The sequence below is a fragment of the Ascaphus truei genome, chromosome 3 (assembly GCF_040206685.1).
Source record: "Ascaphus truei isolate aAscTru1 chromosome 3, aAscTru1.hap1, whole genome shotgun sequence".
Lineage (NCBI taxonomy): Eukaryota > Metazoa > Chordata > Amphibia > Anura > Ascaphidae > Ascaphus > Ascaphus truei.
Window position 1 is genome coordinate 193199248 of NC_134485.1, and position 17211 is coordinate 193216458.

The 17211-nt window shown below is 43.3% G+C and overlaps 1 protein-coding gene and 1 long non-coding RNA gene across 2 annotated transcripts in view; one reads left to right on the plus strand and one right to left on the minus strand.

The window, feature by feature from the left end:
* The window catches only part of LOC142489318 (uncharacterized), a 28062-nt gene extending 11689 nt beyond the window's left edge, over nucleotides 1-16373 (minus strand). Inside the window, exons 1-2 of the long non-coding RNA XR_012799838.1 lie at nucleotides 16350-16373; nucleotides 9495-9586 (exon numbers count right to left, since the gene is read on the minus strand). This is a non-coding gene — a long non-coding RNA (uncharacterized LOC142489318). The remainder of the gene's footprint in view (nucleotides 1-9494; nucleotides 9587-16349) is intronic.
* LOC142489317 (uncharacterized) lies at nucleotides 365-8613 on the plus strand. The gene is made up of 2 exons (XM_075589862.1): nucleotides 365-463; nucleotides 816-8613. The coding sequence occupies exon 2, from the start codon at nucleotides 3202-3204 to the stop codon at nucleotides 4042-4044; it is 843 nt and encodes a 280-aa protein (XP_075445977.1). The 5' UTR covers nucleotides 365-463; nucleotides 816-3201; the 3' UTR covers nucleotides 4045-8613.
* Nucleotides 16374-17211: the final 838 nt, after the last annotated feature.

The window sequence follows — 17211 nt, forward strand, 5'->3', positions numbered from 1 at the left end:
TATTCACAGGTTCGACAGGGAGAGATGGAGCACTACAGAGATGCACCTTGAGGAAGAGCGGAAGCTCGAAACGCGTTGGTGGGGGCCCTAGGGCTCATTTTTTGTGTACTATGCTCTGATCCAATAAACCTCTTTATTGGGAACACACTCTCTAGCAGTTTTTTCCTGTAGTGCTCCATCTCTCCCTGTCGAACTAGTTATCATTAGTCACCTTGAGAAAGAGCTTACGCTCGAAATGCGTTGTTGGGGGATTTGTTCCCTATTATGTAGCTTTTTTCAGAGGATCCAATACATTTTCAATTTTTATGGGTACGCACTCTCTTGGAATTTACTTCTCTTTACTTCTTGGTGTAAGTAGTGCTTTGCTTTCTGAATATTTTCTGATTCGTATGCTGTGGAAAATGGAGGCACACCCTATCTGAGGATGGATGAAAATATCAAGGAAGATAAATACCAACCAAACGTGAGTTTATTACTCTTTTCATTAACACCACCTACTGCTTATCCACTTCAATGTGTATATGTGTCAGGGTCTCCTAGACATCCTGCCTAGCCATAGTTCCTTTCCTTGTCCATCGAGTGTGCTGCTGCTTCTGTCTGCTCTGGGGTTCCTCTGTCTCTTCTTGTTGCTCCTCTCTCTGTCTTATAGTTCTGCTTCCTGTTAGTACCTTGCCTTTTTTTTTAGTCAGACTCCATGCCTATGCCGCAGCTTCTGTTCCTGTACCTGTTCTGTCCTGTGTTGGAGTTCTGTTCCATTAAAGGCCCTTGCTGGTAATCTGGCTTGTCCCTGTTTGTTCCCTGATCCCTGGTCTCAGTTCCTGCTCCTGTCTTCCTGTTGCCGAAACTCTGCGTGTGCCACGACGATCCTGCTTGCTGCCTGCCACCGACCCCTGCTTGCCCATGACGATTCAACTTGCTGCTTACCACCGACCTCAGCCCGTTACCCCAACAATCTTGCCTGCTCCTGCTGTTCCGGCTACCGAGGTCCTACCCGCCACAGGGGTCTGCCGTGACAGAAAACAAAGGCCACTTCTGGACCTCGCTGGAACAGATCCTTTTTCTGCATGCACCCTTTCCTGCCTGTTGCAGCAGACACCATCCACTTGGTTGAAGATAAGTACTTTTGTTTATGTTTTGGAAATCCTAGTTGGTATCTTGAAGGTTTCTTTTGTTGCGGCAAAGTGTTCTGCAAGATTTATTGCGTTCATAAAGAAAAACGTTTTTGCTGAGACTAGAACTGTTGCTGCAGAGACCACTGCACCTTTCTCTGAGGTTTTTTCTTTTGTTGTAGTGCCTGGGTTAACCCTTGCAGTACCTGTTGCCACCATTTTAGACTCTGACTTTCATTCCCTGGACAAGACTTGTCTCTCTGCACTTTTGGGTGGGCCACTGCAGATTTACAGACTTGTTTTTGATTATTTTTTTTGCTTGGGTATACCACTGTTGGTTCTCAGGTTCCCATTTCAAAAGACAAATGTGCTCCCATTATTTTGTTGCTGCATGCTGTGATTTTTCTGCAATCTGTAGTTCTTCCTATGATTGGTTCTAAGGTTTCAGGTTTCCCTGTAGTTTGTGTCTCTGCAACCTATGATATTTCTATGCCTGATTTCTAAAGATTCAGATTTAACTGCAGGTTTTCTCTGTCTATGATATCCCTATGCCTGATGTCTAAAGATTCAGATATAACTACAGGTTTCTCTGTCTATGATATTCCTATGCTTAATTCTAAGGTTTCAGATATAACTACAGGTTTCTCTGTCTATGTTTTTCTTTGCAATTTATGATATCTCTGTGACTGATGCTAAGGTCTCAAATCTAAAGGTCAGCTCTCCTATCTTTTGTTTCCCTGTTGTGCCTAATATTTCTGTTGTTCATTCTAATGCTTCTGCTTTAAAGACACATTTCCTGTTTACTGTTTTATTTGGAAGTTTGGTTTCCCCATGTCTAGAGCTATGGCTCCCACTTTGAAAACAGTCTTGAGCAATAAATGTGAACACAGAACTTCTCAATGCAAGGAAAAGGAAGAAAAGGAGAGAAGGTATTACTGTGGAAGTTGAAGAAGGAATTAAGGATGAACCTTTAACCTCAGGAGAGTCTGCATTTGATGAAAGAGATGTGCTGCAGCTTAAGGCAACTCACAGACTTATCCCAAGAATAGTGGAAAAAAAGAAAGATGTATTTAATCAAGGAAAAGATGCCCTAACTCAGACACCTCAATCTACACGGAAAGAGATTGATCTTCTCCATGGACGTTAAATAAAGAGCAAGAAGCCAAAGCTGCACTACAAAACTGTCTATCCTCAGCAATTGCTAAGTGTGTTCTCCAGGAGAAAGAAAAAGATCAGTTGGAGAGGGACAGGGTGATCCTTTCAAGTAAACTGGAGAAGGCATATGCCGATTCTGCTCATGACCAGAGTTTAATTGATCAAGCGCTGGAAACCTCTCAGAAGGAACTTCACTGGCTTAATACAGAGCTTAAAGTCTCCTAGGAGATTTGCTACTTTAAAATAGAGATACGTTCTGTGAGAGACACCTCCGAAGAGTTAAATAGTAGGTTTGAAACTATAAAGCAAATGAGTAGGAACTTCTTTGTCCAAGCCAGTGAAGGAGATAAAAGACTCCATGAATTAGAAGAGAAGGGACTATTGATAGAAGAAAAGTCAAGGCTGCAATTAGCACTGGAAAAAGCTGAGGGCGACTTGGAAAAAGAAAAATATCAGTTGGAGAATGACAGGGTGATCTTGTCAAGTAAGCTGGAGAAGGCCTACGCTGATAATGCCCAGTACTAGAGTTTCATGGCTCAAGTTGGCGCAGCGCTGGAAGCATCTCAGAAAGAGGTTCACAGGCTTACTACAGAGCTGGAAGCCTCTAAGGAGAAGAGTTGCCACTTCAACACAGAACTATGTTCAATGAGAGAGATCTTTGAAGGGTTAAATAGCAGTTTTGAAACTGTAACCCAAGAGTGCAAGAATCTCTATGTCCAAGTCAGTGAAGGAGATAAGAGACTCCATGAATTAGGAGAGGAGAAGAAACAGTTGGCCCAGGAAAAGTTAGACGTGCAGGCAGCACTACAGAATCCAGAGAGAGTGCTGCAAGAAGAACATGTCTCCCTGGAGCAGCGCACACAAGCAGAAAATATGCTGCAGAGTCAGCTGCAAGAACTGCTCACACATCTGCAGGTCACAAATGAGAAATGGGTGAATGCTGAGGAGAAGCAGCGAGTTCTGCAGGAAGAAAGTTTCCAGACTGTGCAAAGTAAAAATGCTGCAAGAGTATTTGAGTACCCAGTGTGTCCCCAAAGAACAGCATGAGGAGCTGAAGGCCACACTGAGCATAACCAGAGCCTCGCTGGAGGAGGAGCTTAGAACCCAGGTAACTATGTGTGAGAGGGAGCACAAGGCAGTCCAGAAACTGAAGCAAGAGTTAGAGGAGCAGAAACACTGCTCCATCCCTAACAGCCAGTGCATCCAAGAGAAAGAGACCTGGAAAAGGCAAGCTGCTGAGACCCTAGCAAAGGAATTTGCAGAGCCCCAAGACGTGATGAGGGATGCATGGAAGCAAGCTCAAAATGATCACAGTGAAGAGGTGAAAGCCCTGAGAAGAGAATTGCAGGATGCACTTAACCATGGGCCTCTCGCTGAGGAGTGGAAATTGCAACAACACCTAAAAATGAAAGAGATAAAGCTAACAGCTGAACACACATCCCAGCAACTCACAGCGCTGCAGGCGCAGATCACTGAGCTCAAGACACAGCTTGCCAAAAAGGAGGAGAGGGAGGAGGTGTCCGTCCATCAAGTAGCTGCCATGACACTGCGCTATGAGGTCAAAATGGCCAATGCCTTCAAAGTGTTGGATCACACAGCCTGTGAGAAGGCCCGGCTGCAGCTGGAGCTGGACAAGGTCCGGGAGGAGTACCGGCAGCTACAGGTCAGAAATAAAGAAAAAGAAGCACATTTAAGCGTTGTTCCAAGTCAGCTGGGAGATATGGAGTCGCGACTCAACTCCAAAGAAGCTGAACTGACAGCTGTTTTGAGTGGGAAATAAGTGCTGAAGGACAGCTTCAAGAGCTGAAAACTCAAATAGCTGGTCTTTCATTGGGTGATGCCACGAAACGGCAGTCGCAAGAGGAGACCATGGAGAGCGAACTCTGTGTCCCCACTGACTTGTGGAAAATCTGCACCTGTCCTTGATGCCCACGTTCCTGATGTCTTCTGCCCCTGCATTTGGGTTGGCCGCACCCGTTTGAGGTTCCTTGTGGCGCCCGATGTGCCGGATGCTGGTCCCTGCGCCGTCGTGATGGGGACAGGCGTTGTGCATGTCGACGGACCACCAGAAGTGGGTCACCCGGAGTCCGCCTTTCATCTGGGCCTCCGGTACCAGCCTGGAGGATCATCCAGAGAACGCTCTTGAGAGCGGGGAGTAATGTCAGGGTCTCCTAGACATCCTGCCTAGCCATAGTTCCTTTACTTGTCCACCGGGTGTGCTGCTGCTTCTGTCTGCTCTGGGGTTCCTCTGTCCGTCTTCTTGTTGCTCCTCTCTCTGTCTTATAGTTCTGCTTCCTGTTAGTACCTTGCCTTTGTTTTGAGACACACTCCATGCCTATACCGCAGCTTCTGTTCCTGTACATGTTCTGTCCTGTGTTGGAGTTCTGTTCCATTAAAGGCCCTTGCTGGTAATCTGGCTTGTCCCTGTTTGTTCCCTGATCCCTGGTCTCAGTCCCTGTTCCCCTGCCCAGTTCCTGCTCCTGTCTTCCTGTTGCCGAACCTCTGCGTGGGCCACGACTACCCTGCTTGCCGCCTGCCACCGACCCCTGCTTGCCCACGACAATCCGACTTGCTGCTTACCACCCACCTCAGCCCATTACCCCAACAATCTTGCCTGCTCCCCTAGGTCCTACCCGCCACAGGAATCCCCTATGACAATATGTCTGAACACAAGTGTGTGAGGATTTTTACTACAGTGTTTGTGGAACCTTAGCCAGCTAGTCAAACTATAGTGGAGTAATGGTGTTAACAACGTTTTAAGTGTCGGGATTTAATGAAAATGGATACCTAAAAGTATTACACCAGAGAAGTCTTAATGGACTATAATATGCTTATGTAAGCGATTGAGCCTGCTGTTAGAGCACCACACAGCCTCTTCAAATAGTAAAGAAATGAAGGTCACACTCATTGCTTTCATTAAACTGCGATAGTGCCAATTGGGGAACTATCACATAGCAGTCAATGGAATTTTCCATGCGATCGTGCCCAGTTATTGCAGTTAAATGAGTAACCCCTTAAGAAATTATACTCTAAAGTGCGTTAGTGCCAATGAGGCATAAACACACGGAAACTCCCATTAAAGTAAATGGGAGTTTCATTGCATTGAGATGGGGAGAAAGCGAGTCCTCTTTTAGTAGAATGCCTATTGATTTATATTCCTTCCTCAACACCCTTCTGTACAACACATAGAGAGATATCTGTGAACACAACTGACATACCTGGGAAATAATCTAATTGGAATATGCTAATTATATTCAAATGCTTTAAATTAGCTTATTTACCATGTGTTGTGTAGAGGAGTATTTAGGGAGGTATATGTTAATGGATATTCCACTAAAATTGATTTTTTCTCTCTAAGATACACACACACACACACACACACACACACACACACACACACACACACACACACACACACACACACACACGCTTTGAAATACCACAGCACAAAAAATAGAGGTACTGAGTGGTAGCACTGGAATTTCTTCTTTATTTTCAAAGCAACAATTTCGCTCATTTGAGAAGTGACTAATTTCCAGAACAGTCCCCGTCCATTCTTCCATAAACACTGTGTGAATATGTTCCAAAGAACTTTACACAGGGTGCAACACGTCCTTAAATGTCAACACATGAAAACTTCTTTCAGAGAGATTGTCGAATAACACAAGGTTTTTTTTATCATCTCTTGAAATGCATTTAGATGAGGGAGCTGGTAAAACTATAAAAATGCTATTATAACACATTTTCTATTTCGGTATCAGGTAATCTCCCTGAAAGAGAGACGGCCTGTTCCACACATGCATAGAACCATTATTTTTTCTAAAATGGATAGATTAATGGACAGTGTCCTACATTTTGAAAGTGACAATTTTTGAAGACTACTATACTGTTATTAAATTCAAAGTTCTAGAATTTGTATTGGTCCTTGAGAAGAGTCTGTTCATTGGGATATAATTTAAGAGACCAACATTAGTGTTCTTCATAGATGAAGAAGTAACTCGTGAGGTTCTGAAAGCTCTTCACTCTGTTATTTATTCTACACGAACGCTTACGTTGATCCCCTAAAAGGTGACAGAACTCGCAAAGAATCTACACTGTTATGGACAAAGTTTAATGCACCCTGGAATGTTAACACTAATTAAATTAATGTCACCCTAAAATCCAAAAAGCACCTCACAATTATAAATATTTGAGGGAAACTTGGGAATTCTAGATAGGAATAGACATTCTATGCTAATGTCCTTTACATTATCTTAACCCCTCAGTTTATTTAGACAGTCTTGGTTTTATAACTCTTTTTTCCAATAGCTATTCCTTACAGAAAATCCCTCTGAGATTTATAGAAAAATGAGAGCTGCAGAATTCAACGGGGCCTATGTAATAAGATCACATTTGATTTTTTTTCTGTGCGTCACAATTGTGGTGGTAAGAAGTAGTACAAACCTCCATAAAATATGCAGTGTATGTACGAAGGCTTCATGCATATGATGTAGAGTTTGTTGTGTGAAATGGATTCTGAGGCATTGCGTCATGTTGAATACCCGATGGATACAATTTAAATGAATACAGAATTGTGCATCTTTTTATAACTAGTATTAATAAATATAAATTATTAGTGTAATGTTAATTATTATTATTATTACCATACTTTGAAAATAATAAATTTTGTTAACTTACACAATTAAACATCCGTGCTCCTTCAAATACATTTTTAGTTGACAGATACAGTAGCAACCTAATAATGCTGTAACAATAGGGTTTAAGGTTTATGCCAAGTTGAACATGGCAGGTAATTTTGACGCACTTTTTCTACTTTTTTTTTTGAGCGCAGAAACATCATATTTTAATACATGCCATTTGCATCTGTACACTGAGTGCAGTCCATTTCTCTGTACCAAAGAAACATTTTTTAGACAGTGATGGTGCAGATTGAGAAAGTTCAGGTTAGCACATTGGCACACACAAGTGCAAGTTAAAATACAATTTCTGTGCACTCATTTTGCCCCAAAAGAGCAATATGCGACACTTAGTACGTACTGATAGAGCCTCAACCGCGGCCTCGCAAACTAACACATTAGCGCCTACTAGTGATGTACCGGCTACCGGGTACTACCCGGTATCCGGCGTTACCCGGCGGTTTTTCAGCTACCCGGAAATTACCTGGACCTGGCGCCGGGTATCCGGGTAATGTCAGGGTAGTTGAAAAGTATCTTCTCAGCCGGCTGTCCAATAGGAAAGCTTCTTCTCCTGCTCCGGTCACATGGTCCCAGCTCACAGTGCAGTATGGAGTCCTGCAGCTCCCGCGCGGGCTCCACACTGACCGCTGATGCTGCCCCAACGCCCCCACACCTCTGCTTACCTGTTCAGATGCCCGCGCGGGCTCCACACTGACCGCTGATGCTGCCCCACCTCCCCCCGCACCTCTGCTTACCTGTTCAGATGACGCAGCGGGCTTCCTCAACCCCAGGTAAGTTTCCTCCACCCCCAGGTAAGTGAAAAACCGGGTAGCCCGGATAGCCGGCTGGGTACAAGGCATCAAATCCTCCGGGTACCCGTTACCCGGTTTTAAAAAAATGTAGGACCCGGTCCAACACTAGCGCCTACTATAATTTCTGCAGTAATGCAACTGACGCTGAAACTCAATTCTCCCACCAGCGACGCATTTGCAGGTCAGCCACAAGCAGCCGAAAATGTTCGGGGGTGCAGTACTCCACCCGCAAGACAAAATGCGGCAGTAAATTATGCTATCTATACCTGTCACCGTCAAACTGTTTACTTTTATCCTGATCACACTCTCTCCTGTTTTTATTTATTATGAACCGGGAAACACACTTCAAGTCAATCATTCATACTAACCAGGAGAAGCTCCAATCATTCCTGGGGAGCTGATATCCGACCACACACCAAGTGGTATCTGCTGTGCATACGCTAACGAGAGAGCCCCTTACACCTCGGTCAACTTGTACATGATTGGAGTGAGTCTCAGTCATCAGAAGGTGGCCTCAAATATTCACAACATTAGTGCCTATTGTCACGTACGGCACCCTGCGAGCACGCGACCTGCATACGGGATAAGGGTTAATACTGACGCTCGCAAGCGCTCCCACTTTTTACATTTGCAAAGGTCCCTCAGATGAGTTAATAATGAATAATTTACAGACAGTTCTGCTTGAACTGCCTTACAACAAACAGACTTCCTTTTAATATATTTGTTTTAATATTAAATTCTCACTGGACACAGTTGGGTTAATGATTAATGGGTTAATCATGGGTTAATGATGACTGACAAGGACTGTTGATATCCACTTTGCTGATTTATCTCTGTTTATGTTCTATGTGCCTGGAAGAAAGGATCTCCCCAATCAGATGATACTTAGGACGACATCGCACCTAAGCGAGAAGCGAGAAAACGCATGTGCGCGTCACACTAAGGATTACCATGAGAGCAAAAACAACAAAGGCTTTTGCGTCCACATCGAGGATCATGATGACGTCAGACACACCCCGTGGAAGAAAACTGGGAACCATGACGACCGACTAGCCACGTGAAGGATGCGTGATGACGTCAGACGAAGTGATGACTGCAAATGCCGAGGGGACTACTGTACATGTGACACAGTGATGATGTCAGATGCGTCACATGGAGGAAAGCTGGGAACCATGATGACCAGATAGCCACGTGAAGAATGTGCGATGACGTCAGACTACATGATGACCTCAAACGTCGAGGAAACAACACGTGACGCTGCGAGTACCAATCGCGGAAGTAGAATAACGGAAGTGAACTGTGGTAACATCAGCACCGGTATAGAAGATCGTGGATAATCAACAAAGGGCACTATGGTAAGGTGGGGACTATAAGAAGGATGTTATTGGACATTCACATTATGCCGCTTTTTTTCACTTGAGAAAGACCTCTGGGACTAAACGTTGTGTATTGGCTGTAATAAATTAGATTAAGTAAACCCGAAGTGCCTTGTGTTGCTTCCCCCTACTATGTTCATTGGATTAACTGCAGGCTCTCCTTCAAGCACAGGAGCACCGGTAACTGTATTGCTGTTATTTTTCTATTTATGGTGTGCAGCATCTGTCTTTACTTTTACCCTCAGATGAGTTAACATCTCCCCTATATCCGTCCCAATAAACCACCGCCATGAACAGCACACAAGTGAGCACGTGACTTAGATATGCAACCATGGTTAATACACATGGCTACTCTAGCCAACTCACCTTTCTCCTCTGCAAGGTACTTCCAGTGATTTAATATTAAGCCCTATAAAATTGCAAATCATATCAATCCACTGCCACCACCTGAGGTAGTTCTGCAAAGAAGAGATGTCAAATTAATATTTGTCAGGGCTCCAGGTCCCTGTTTATTATAGGAAAGACTATGCATTTTAACACACCAAAATCAGTTGTAGCCAAATGTGTCCGAACATGTAAATACTCTCTCCAGAGCGTGCAACAGTTAATTCAGAGCACAAAGCATTACTTATTAAATGTTTTAATATCTATATAAAAATACAGTGCTTGGATTACAGAAAAAGTATTACAAGAAACATACAGTTAGAATTAAATACAGAACAGCTTCTTAAAATAAAAAAGATAAACATACTGTAGGCAGAAAATCCTATACATTACCAAATGCCATAGATTTTCCCCAGAGAGCCCACCAGTACTGAAGATGAGGTCTCATGGATTTAGTCCTAAATCCACCTCTGTTGAGATCTAATTTTCATAATCTTTGCTCAGACTTAAATACAGGTCTTTCCCATTGAACACAGCCTAAACCAAACCCTTGTCGTAAATCAACTGTGAGATTGACCGCTTTACTACAGAGTAAAACACCTCCCACCAAATGACGTTTAAACTCCTTTTCAATATCTAAATGTAATCAGAACTTTCCTTAACTAACACTTACACACGTGAGTCACATCAATACATTCAGGCACCCATGGTGGACGCAACGAGATAAAATATGAACATTGTAATCCTAAATTTAAGAGACAAATCAGTATCTGTCTCTTAGTACCTGCTAGACTTGATGTGTCTGTAATCATTATGTGCGACTTGGTGCCACAGATACACACATGTAATTTTTAGCATATTCAGCAGAGGACATCACATGATATTCTCATTTTTAATAAAGTCACTCAATGAGGGCATAACACGTGGTTCACCCCTCTCTGGAGTGTACCAACAATCACTCCCAAACAGTTAGCTTTCTTTGAAGCCAACAGACCAATATCTGCTCAGTCTATGACCCCCCAAACCCCATGTGTCACTTTTAGTGGGCTATCCATGACCGGCCCCCCAATTAAGTTCGGTTTGAAGTGCAGCACCCACCCATGACCAGCTGGGACCTGTTACAAGCCCAATATATATTGTATATTCAAACCCAAGATGTACTTTTTAACCCCTAAAGCACCAGATGGATTAAAATACATAATATCTTATGACATTATACATAGGTGTCATGATAATTTTTGCATCAAGAACATTTAATTTAATGTAATATTATGACATCGATCCCCCAAACCGTAATCATTTGTATTCTTTGACTGTGACAGCTACAGTATGTGTATGAATACAGATGGGGGGAAAAGCATTGCACTACCCATATGTTGGCTTAAAAGAAACATAGAGAGATGCGTTCCCATACAGTAGGTATAAAAAGATTAATTTAATGGATCATAATATGATACAGAGGCTAGTAGCTCACACCTATGCGTTTTACGCTGAGGCGCTTTATCAAGGTAAAAGAAACATGCATACAGTAGTGCATTTAACCCTCAGGGCGCACCGCCACCACCAATCCACTCCAAAGCGGGGGAACCTCCTGATGACGCGGGGTGTGTGATATCAGCGCGCCCAAGTATACAATTTAAATCTGAAAATTTTATTAAACAATACACTCCAGCAATACAAAACACTACAATTGATCCCATAGGAATCTACAAAGACAGACACTATAAAACCATAATTAAAAAAATTGATAATAGCAATGGATATGTTTTGTACATGCCTCCCAGTGTTGGATTGAAATAAGGAAATCCCCATCCAATAACACTGGAGCTTTTTCTCTGTGTGTGTGCGTGTGTGTATATATATATTTACTGTGTGTGTGTGTGTGTGTATATATATATATAATATATATTATATAATATATATAATATATAATATATATTCTGCAGACAGAATAGAGTTGACTATGGAAGCAATTGGTTTGGCGATGGCTGAGGCACCAAGTCAAGTGTGTGTGTGTGTGTATATACACACACACACACACACACACACTTGACTTGGTGCCTCAGCCATCGCCAAACCAATTGCTTCCATAGTCAACTCTATTCTGTCTGCAGGCCATATCCCTAAGACCTGGAAAACTGCCAGAGTTGTCCCAATCTTCAAAAGTGGGGACAAAAACACTGTCTCAAACTACAGGCCAATCTCTCTTCTCTCAATACTATCCAAAGTTATGGAAAAATGTGTTCACTCCCAATTAAGCGATTACTATATCAAGACAAATTTCCCTAGCCAATTCCAATCTGGCTTTCACCCCAAACACTCCACCGTAACTACCCTGTTAAAAGTTTGCGATGAAATTAAAGTGTGCAATGGAACGGGGACAACTCACTGGTGCAATATTCCTAGATTTTGCAAAGGCTTTTGATACTGTTGATCATGTTATCTTGCTTAACAAACTCCAGTGCTCTGGAATAGGGAAGCATGCTTTAAACTGGTTTCATTCCTAACTATCAGGTAGATCCCAACATGTGTCCATCTCAGGCTCTAACTCCAACCCCTTGGATATCACATGTGGTTTCCCGCAAGGCTCTGTTCTGGGGTCCCTACTCTTCTCAGTGTTCATCAATGATCTTCCTATAGCTTGTAATGGAGCTTCAAAACACATGTATGCAGTTGACAAATTCATATATGCATAGGGTTGCCAGTTGTCCGGTTTTGAACCGGACAGACCGGTAATTCCGATGCCTGTCCGGTATAAAATCAGAGGTAATACGTGTTTCTCCGGTATTACCATTTTTTGAGATGGAGGGCTGGCAGGGCAAGCGCGAGGGCGCGACGGCAGAGGGTTGGAAGTGCTGAGACTGGAGGCGGGGGTGGAGGTGGAGGCGGGGGCAGATGGTGGCCGGGCAGGAGCACTGTGTGAGTGTCTGTACCGCCTGTCCCTGATTGGAGGAGCGTAGAGTCAATCAGAGGACAGCGGGGGCGGAGCCCACACCCCAGCGGCCCAGGGAAGTCTGTGTCCTTCCTGGCAATAAGGTAAGGACACAATTTGGTGGGTGATGGGGGAGCCAGGGTGAGGTGAGATTATGGGGGGCCAGGATGAGGTGAGGTGATGGGGGGCCAGGATAAGGTGAGGTGATGGGGGGCCAGGATGAGGTGAGGTGATGGGGGGCCAGGATGAGGTGAGGTGATGGGGGGCCAGGATGAGGTGAGGTGATGGGGGGCCAGGATGAGGTGAGGTGATGGGGGGCCAGGATGAGGTGAGATGGTGGGGGCCCTGGATGAGCTGAGTAGATGATGGGGGGGGACGTGGGGGTATATTTTATATGTATTGGGGAGGTGGGGTATTTTTAAAATGTATTGGGTAGGTGGGGGTATTTTTTAAATGTATTGAGGAGGTGGGGGTATATTTTATATGTATTCGGGGAGGTGGGGGTATTTTTTACATGTATTCGGGGGTGTGTGGGGGTATTTTTTATATGTATTCGAGGGGCGTGGGGGTATTTTTTATATGTATTCGGGGGGTGTGGGGGTCCAGTATTTTGTCCAGTATTTTTTTGGACAAGCCACCTGGCAACCCTATATTTGCACACAGCCATAGCATCTCTGACCTTGAACACATACTTCAATCCGACTTTATGAGACTTGAAAATTGGATTTCCCAAAACAAACTGTTTTTAAACACTGACAAGACTGTAACAATGGTATTTGGGACAAAGGCTAAATTTTTAAAGCTTCCAATGACTGAGCTCCAGATCAGAACCAAAGCTAACACCACCCTAACTCCTGTTACTAGTTTTAAATACTTGGGCATATGGTTTGACCACCATTTAACATTCAGGATGCACATTGATACCCTGACAGCCAACACCTATACTAAACTAGGTGTACTTTACAGGAACAAATCTTTCCTAAGTCTGCTGGTCAGAAAGCGTATCGCACAGCAGATGCTAATGCCAATTATCGACTATGGGGACATAGTATATGGCTCGGCACCCCAAACCCACCTTAGCAAACTGGACACCCTCTACAATTCAATATGCAGTTTTGTTCTCCAATGCAACTACAACACACATCACTGCGAAATGCTCAAAGAACTAGATTGGACATCACTTGAGTTTAGGCGCAAAGTTCATCTCTCCTGTCATGCCTTCGAATACTTTCTGGGCAAGCTACCCCCCCTATCTGAACAAGCTCCTCACCCCTACCACACGCAGCACTTATCATCTGAGATCTGACTCCAGAAGACTGTTCATTGTCCCAAGGTTCAGCAAAGTATCCATCCGCTCCTCCTTCTCTTACCATGCGCCCCACAACTGGAACAACCTATCGGAGACTCTCACAGCCACCACCAGTCGAAGTTCTTTCAAAACTAAAGCTGTCTCACATTTTAATCTGGTCGGTAACTGTTACATACGCCTATAATATATATTATCTCTAACTATGCATGCTATGTCTTGTATATAATGTATACTCTTTTCACTTATGTAACTGTATTTGTAACCATGTTTTATTTGTCATCTTAACTCTATGCCCAGGATATACTTGAAAACGAGAGGTAACTCTTAATGTATTACTTCCTGGTAAAACATTTTATAAATAAAATAAATAAATATATATATCCTACACATTTTAAGTTATGTTGGGTGAAAAAGCCGACAAAAAACCTCCACCATTAGCATATAGCCAATAAAGAATATCACTTGTGAGCACATTCACATGTCTTAGGGCTGGGACCCGCTGCGCCCGTTGCCGCGGGCGGCGGCGTGAGCTCAACTTACCATTCCGGTTTGAACTCACGATCGGGTCCCAGTCCCTCCTCACTTGTAACTTGCGACATACTGTGACGCGGCAGCCAGCAGGAGACACGAGAGAATGGTGTTCTCTTGCGGCAACGCGTCACATGGTACGCGAAGGGGCCAATCATTGACTGGCTCCCTTCAACGAATGGCAAGTGCTGTGAGCCCTGCTTTGTTTTGGTCCCCGCCCCCCCCTCCGTCATGGCCGCGCCCCCTCACGTCATGGCCGCGCCCCCTCACGTCATGGCCGCGCCCCCTCACGTCATGGTCGTGCCCCCCCCGACCCGTTTGGCCACGCCCCCCCCCCCCGCTCCGAGAAAAGTATACTGTAGACCGCAGATCGCGGTACAGCGAGTTGCACGCGCCGCCGGCAAGCAAGCCAGCCGGGCGGACGCGTGCAACGGGACCTTAGCCTTAGACAGGTCTGCAACCCTGCCTTTCAATCATTATCACCTCGCATACAGTGCTCCCACTGCAGCAAGGAATCCAGAATCCCTTGCTGCAGTGGAATCACTGTATGCGAGGTGATAATGGTTGAAAGGCAGGGTTGCAGATCTGTCTAAGATCTGTATGTGCTAACAAGTGATATTCTTTATTGGAGATATATATATATATATATCAAGCAAAAAAGAAAAAAAGCTGCGCCTCTAATAGAAGTGAACCAGTGTGGATATAATGGTTCTAGTAAATCCCAATCAATATGTACTAATATGGGAGTTTCCCTAAATGACATATGCAATTATTATAAACCCTTACAGATATTGAAGTGGGCACATAACAATAATAAAACAACATATGATTGAAATAAAAGAGCAAACAGGAAAGAAAAAACCAGTCCTCAAAATGTTCCAATAGTTGTAATGGATACTGGTATGCAGGGTCTCCGGCAGCTCTCAATGTGAACAACCCATGTCCACAGGGTATCTAGAAGGAAAAGAAGAGGAGAGAGCGCACGCCCATAGCGTAAAATAATATTTAATGAGGGGAAGCGGGGGAGAGGGGGGGTAAAAAATGCACTTACAAAAGTACAATAAAATCAAGCATTTGTGAAAATAATCACCACCATCCGGTTCAAACTGCAAGCTCTTTGGGACAGTCCCAGGCTCCGTTGGTGAAGGATCAGCGTCCCCGCAGGTTTCCAGGGCTGGTGTGCTGTTAAAAGTCCAAGAAATCAGTTCCGTGTGATGAAATCTCTTTAGCACCTGCGCTTGGATAGGTCCGCTCCAGCGCTTCGTATTGACTTCAATGTCAGTGCGTCTGACGTAATGACGCTCCCTGACGCGTTTCGTCAGTCACGGCTAACTTTTTCAAAGGGATAACTTGAGAGAGGGAGGTCCTCTTTTCATGCTGACATTCATATCGTGTTCTTGTCTGTTTGCTGCTTCCTAAGCACACCAGCCCTGGAAACCTGCGGGGACGCTGATCCTTCACCAACGGAGCCTGGGACTGTCCCAAAGAGCTTGCAGTTTGAACCGGATGGTGGTGATTATTTTCACAAATGCTTGATTTTATTGTACTTTTGTAAGTGCATTTTTAACCCCCCCTCTCCCCCCCTTCCCCTCATTAAATACTATTTTACGCTATGGGCGTGCGCTCTCTCCTCTTCTTTTCCATATATATATATATATATATATATATATATATATATATATATATATATATATATATATATATATATATATATATATATATATATATATATATATATATACACACACACTGCAGAAGGAAAAAGTCAGCATTTGTAATAATGATGTACAAATTCATTACAGTTACAACTAGAATCATAGATACACCAGAGAGTGCATATGTCAAATGACACACATAAACTCGAGAATTATATAATCTATAATTATGTATATAACAAAGTCTTGAATTAATTTTAACTAAAAAATAAAACAAATAACAGTAATGGTTATTTTATATTATATACATAAGCCTATAATCGAATTGTGCATTTAGAAAATGTATTAAATGATTAACTTTAAGTAATGGACTATACAGTACGTTTATGCACTACTGAACCCAGCTTGCTTACCGGAGTGGTGTCTCTGGAGCTGCGCCTTTTGGTTTACTAATTAGAACTTGGCCGCACACTCTTATTTCTTCATGCCACCTTTTTTCTGATTACATAATGTGTGGTAAAAGGATTAATTCACTAACTTGTGAAATGTCCCGGTGGCCCTGCCCTGTATTGTTTTGGAGGTGGAAATAAGGGGTTGTTTATGTGTGAGATGATTAGTATACTTGAAAGTTGCCAGACAGGTTTGAATAATGGTTTATGAGCTGAGATCACACAGGTATTCTGGGACAGACTGGACACTTATTTTAGGGTTTCAAAACTCTTGTGCAACACCGTATATGTCCAATAGAAAAGCAGAAATCAATGTACTGTACTTCTTTTTCAAGCCAGCACAATGTTTCTAGTTCTAGCACATCAGATTTGGTTCTGTTTATTTAGTAGTGGAATATCATTTTCATTTTTAGATAGTGTAGACAACTTGTAAAGTATGAACCTGACCCACAAATTTTCACAGCTTTATGAATGTAATAACAACTTAAACATTGGTTGTATTTTTTGACCTATTTACATTTTCAGTGTCTCTAAAGATGCATTAGGTCATATTTATCATTACGTTTATTTTCCCCTCTGATGTGATGAGGTTCTCGAACATCTCCTTACCACCACTGTAATACATCCCTTTATCATTTCCTGACAGATTCACGAAGACTTCCCATTATCTATCCCTGAGATCCTCACTAGAACAGAACTTTTTCTTCCCCAGAGGTCCTCTATAGCCATGCCCGCCATCCTCCTCTTGAGGTTTTTACTAGCACTGTATTCAAGCCTCTACTGACATACTGTACTAGTTCTGCCATCTATCCTACCCTTTAAGTCC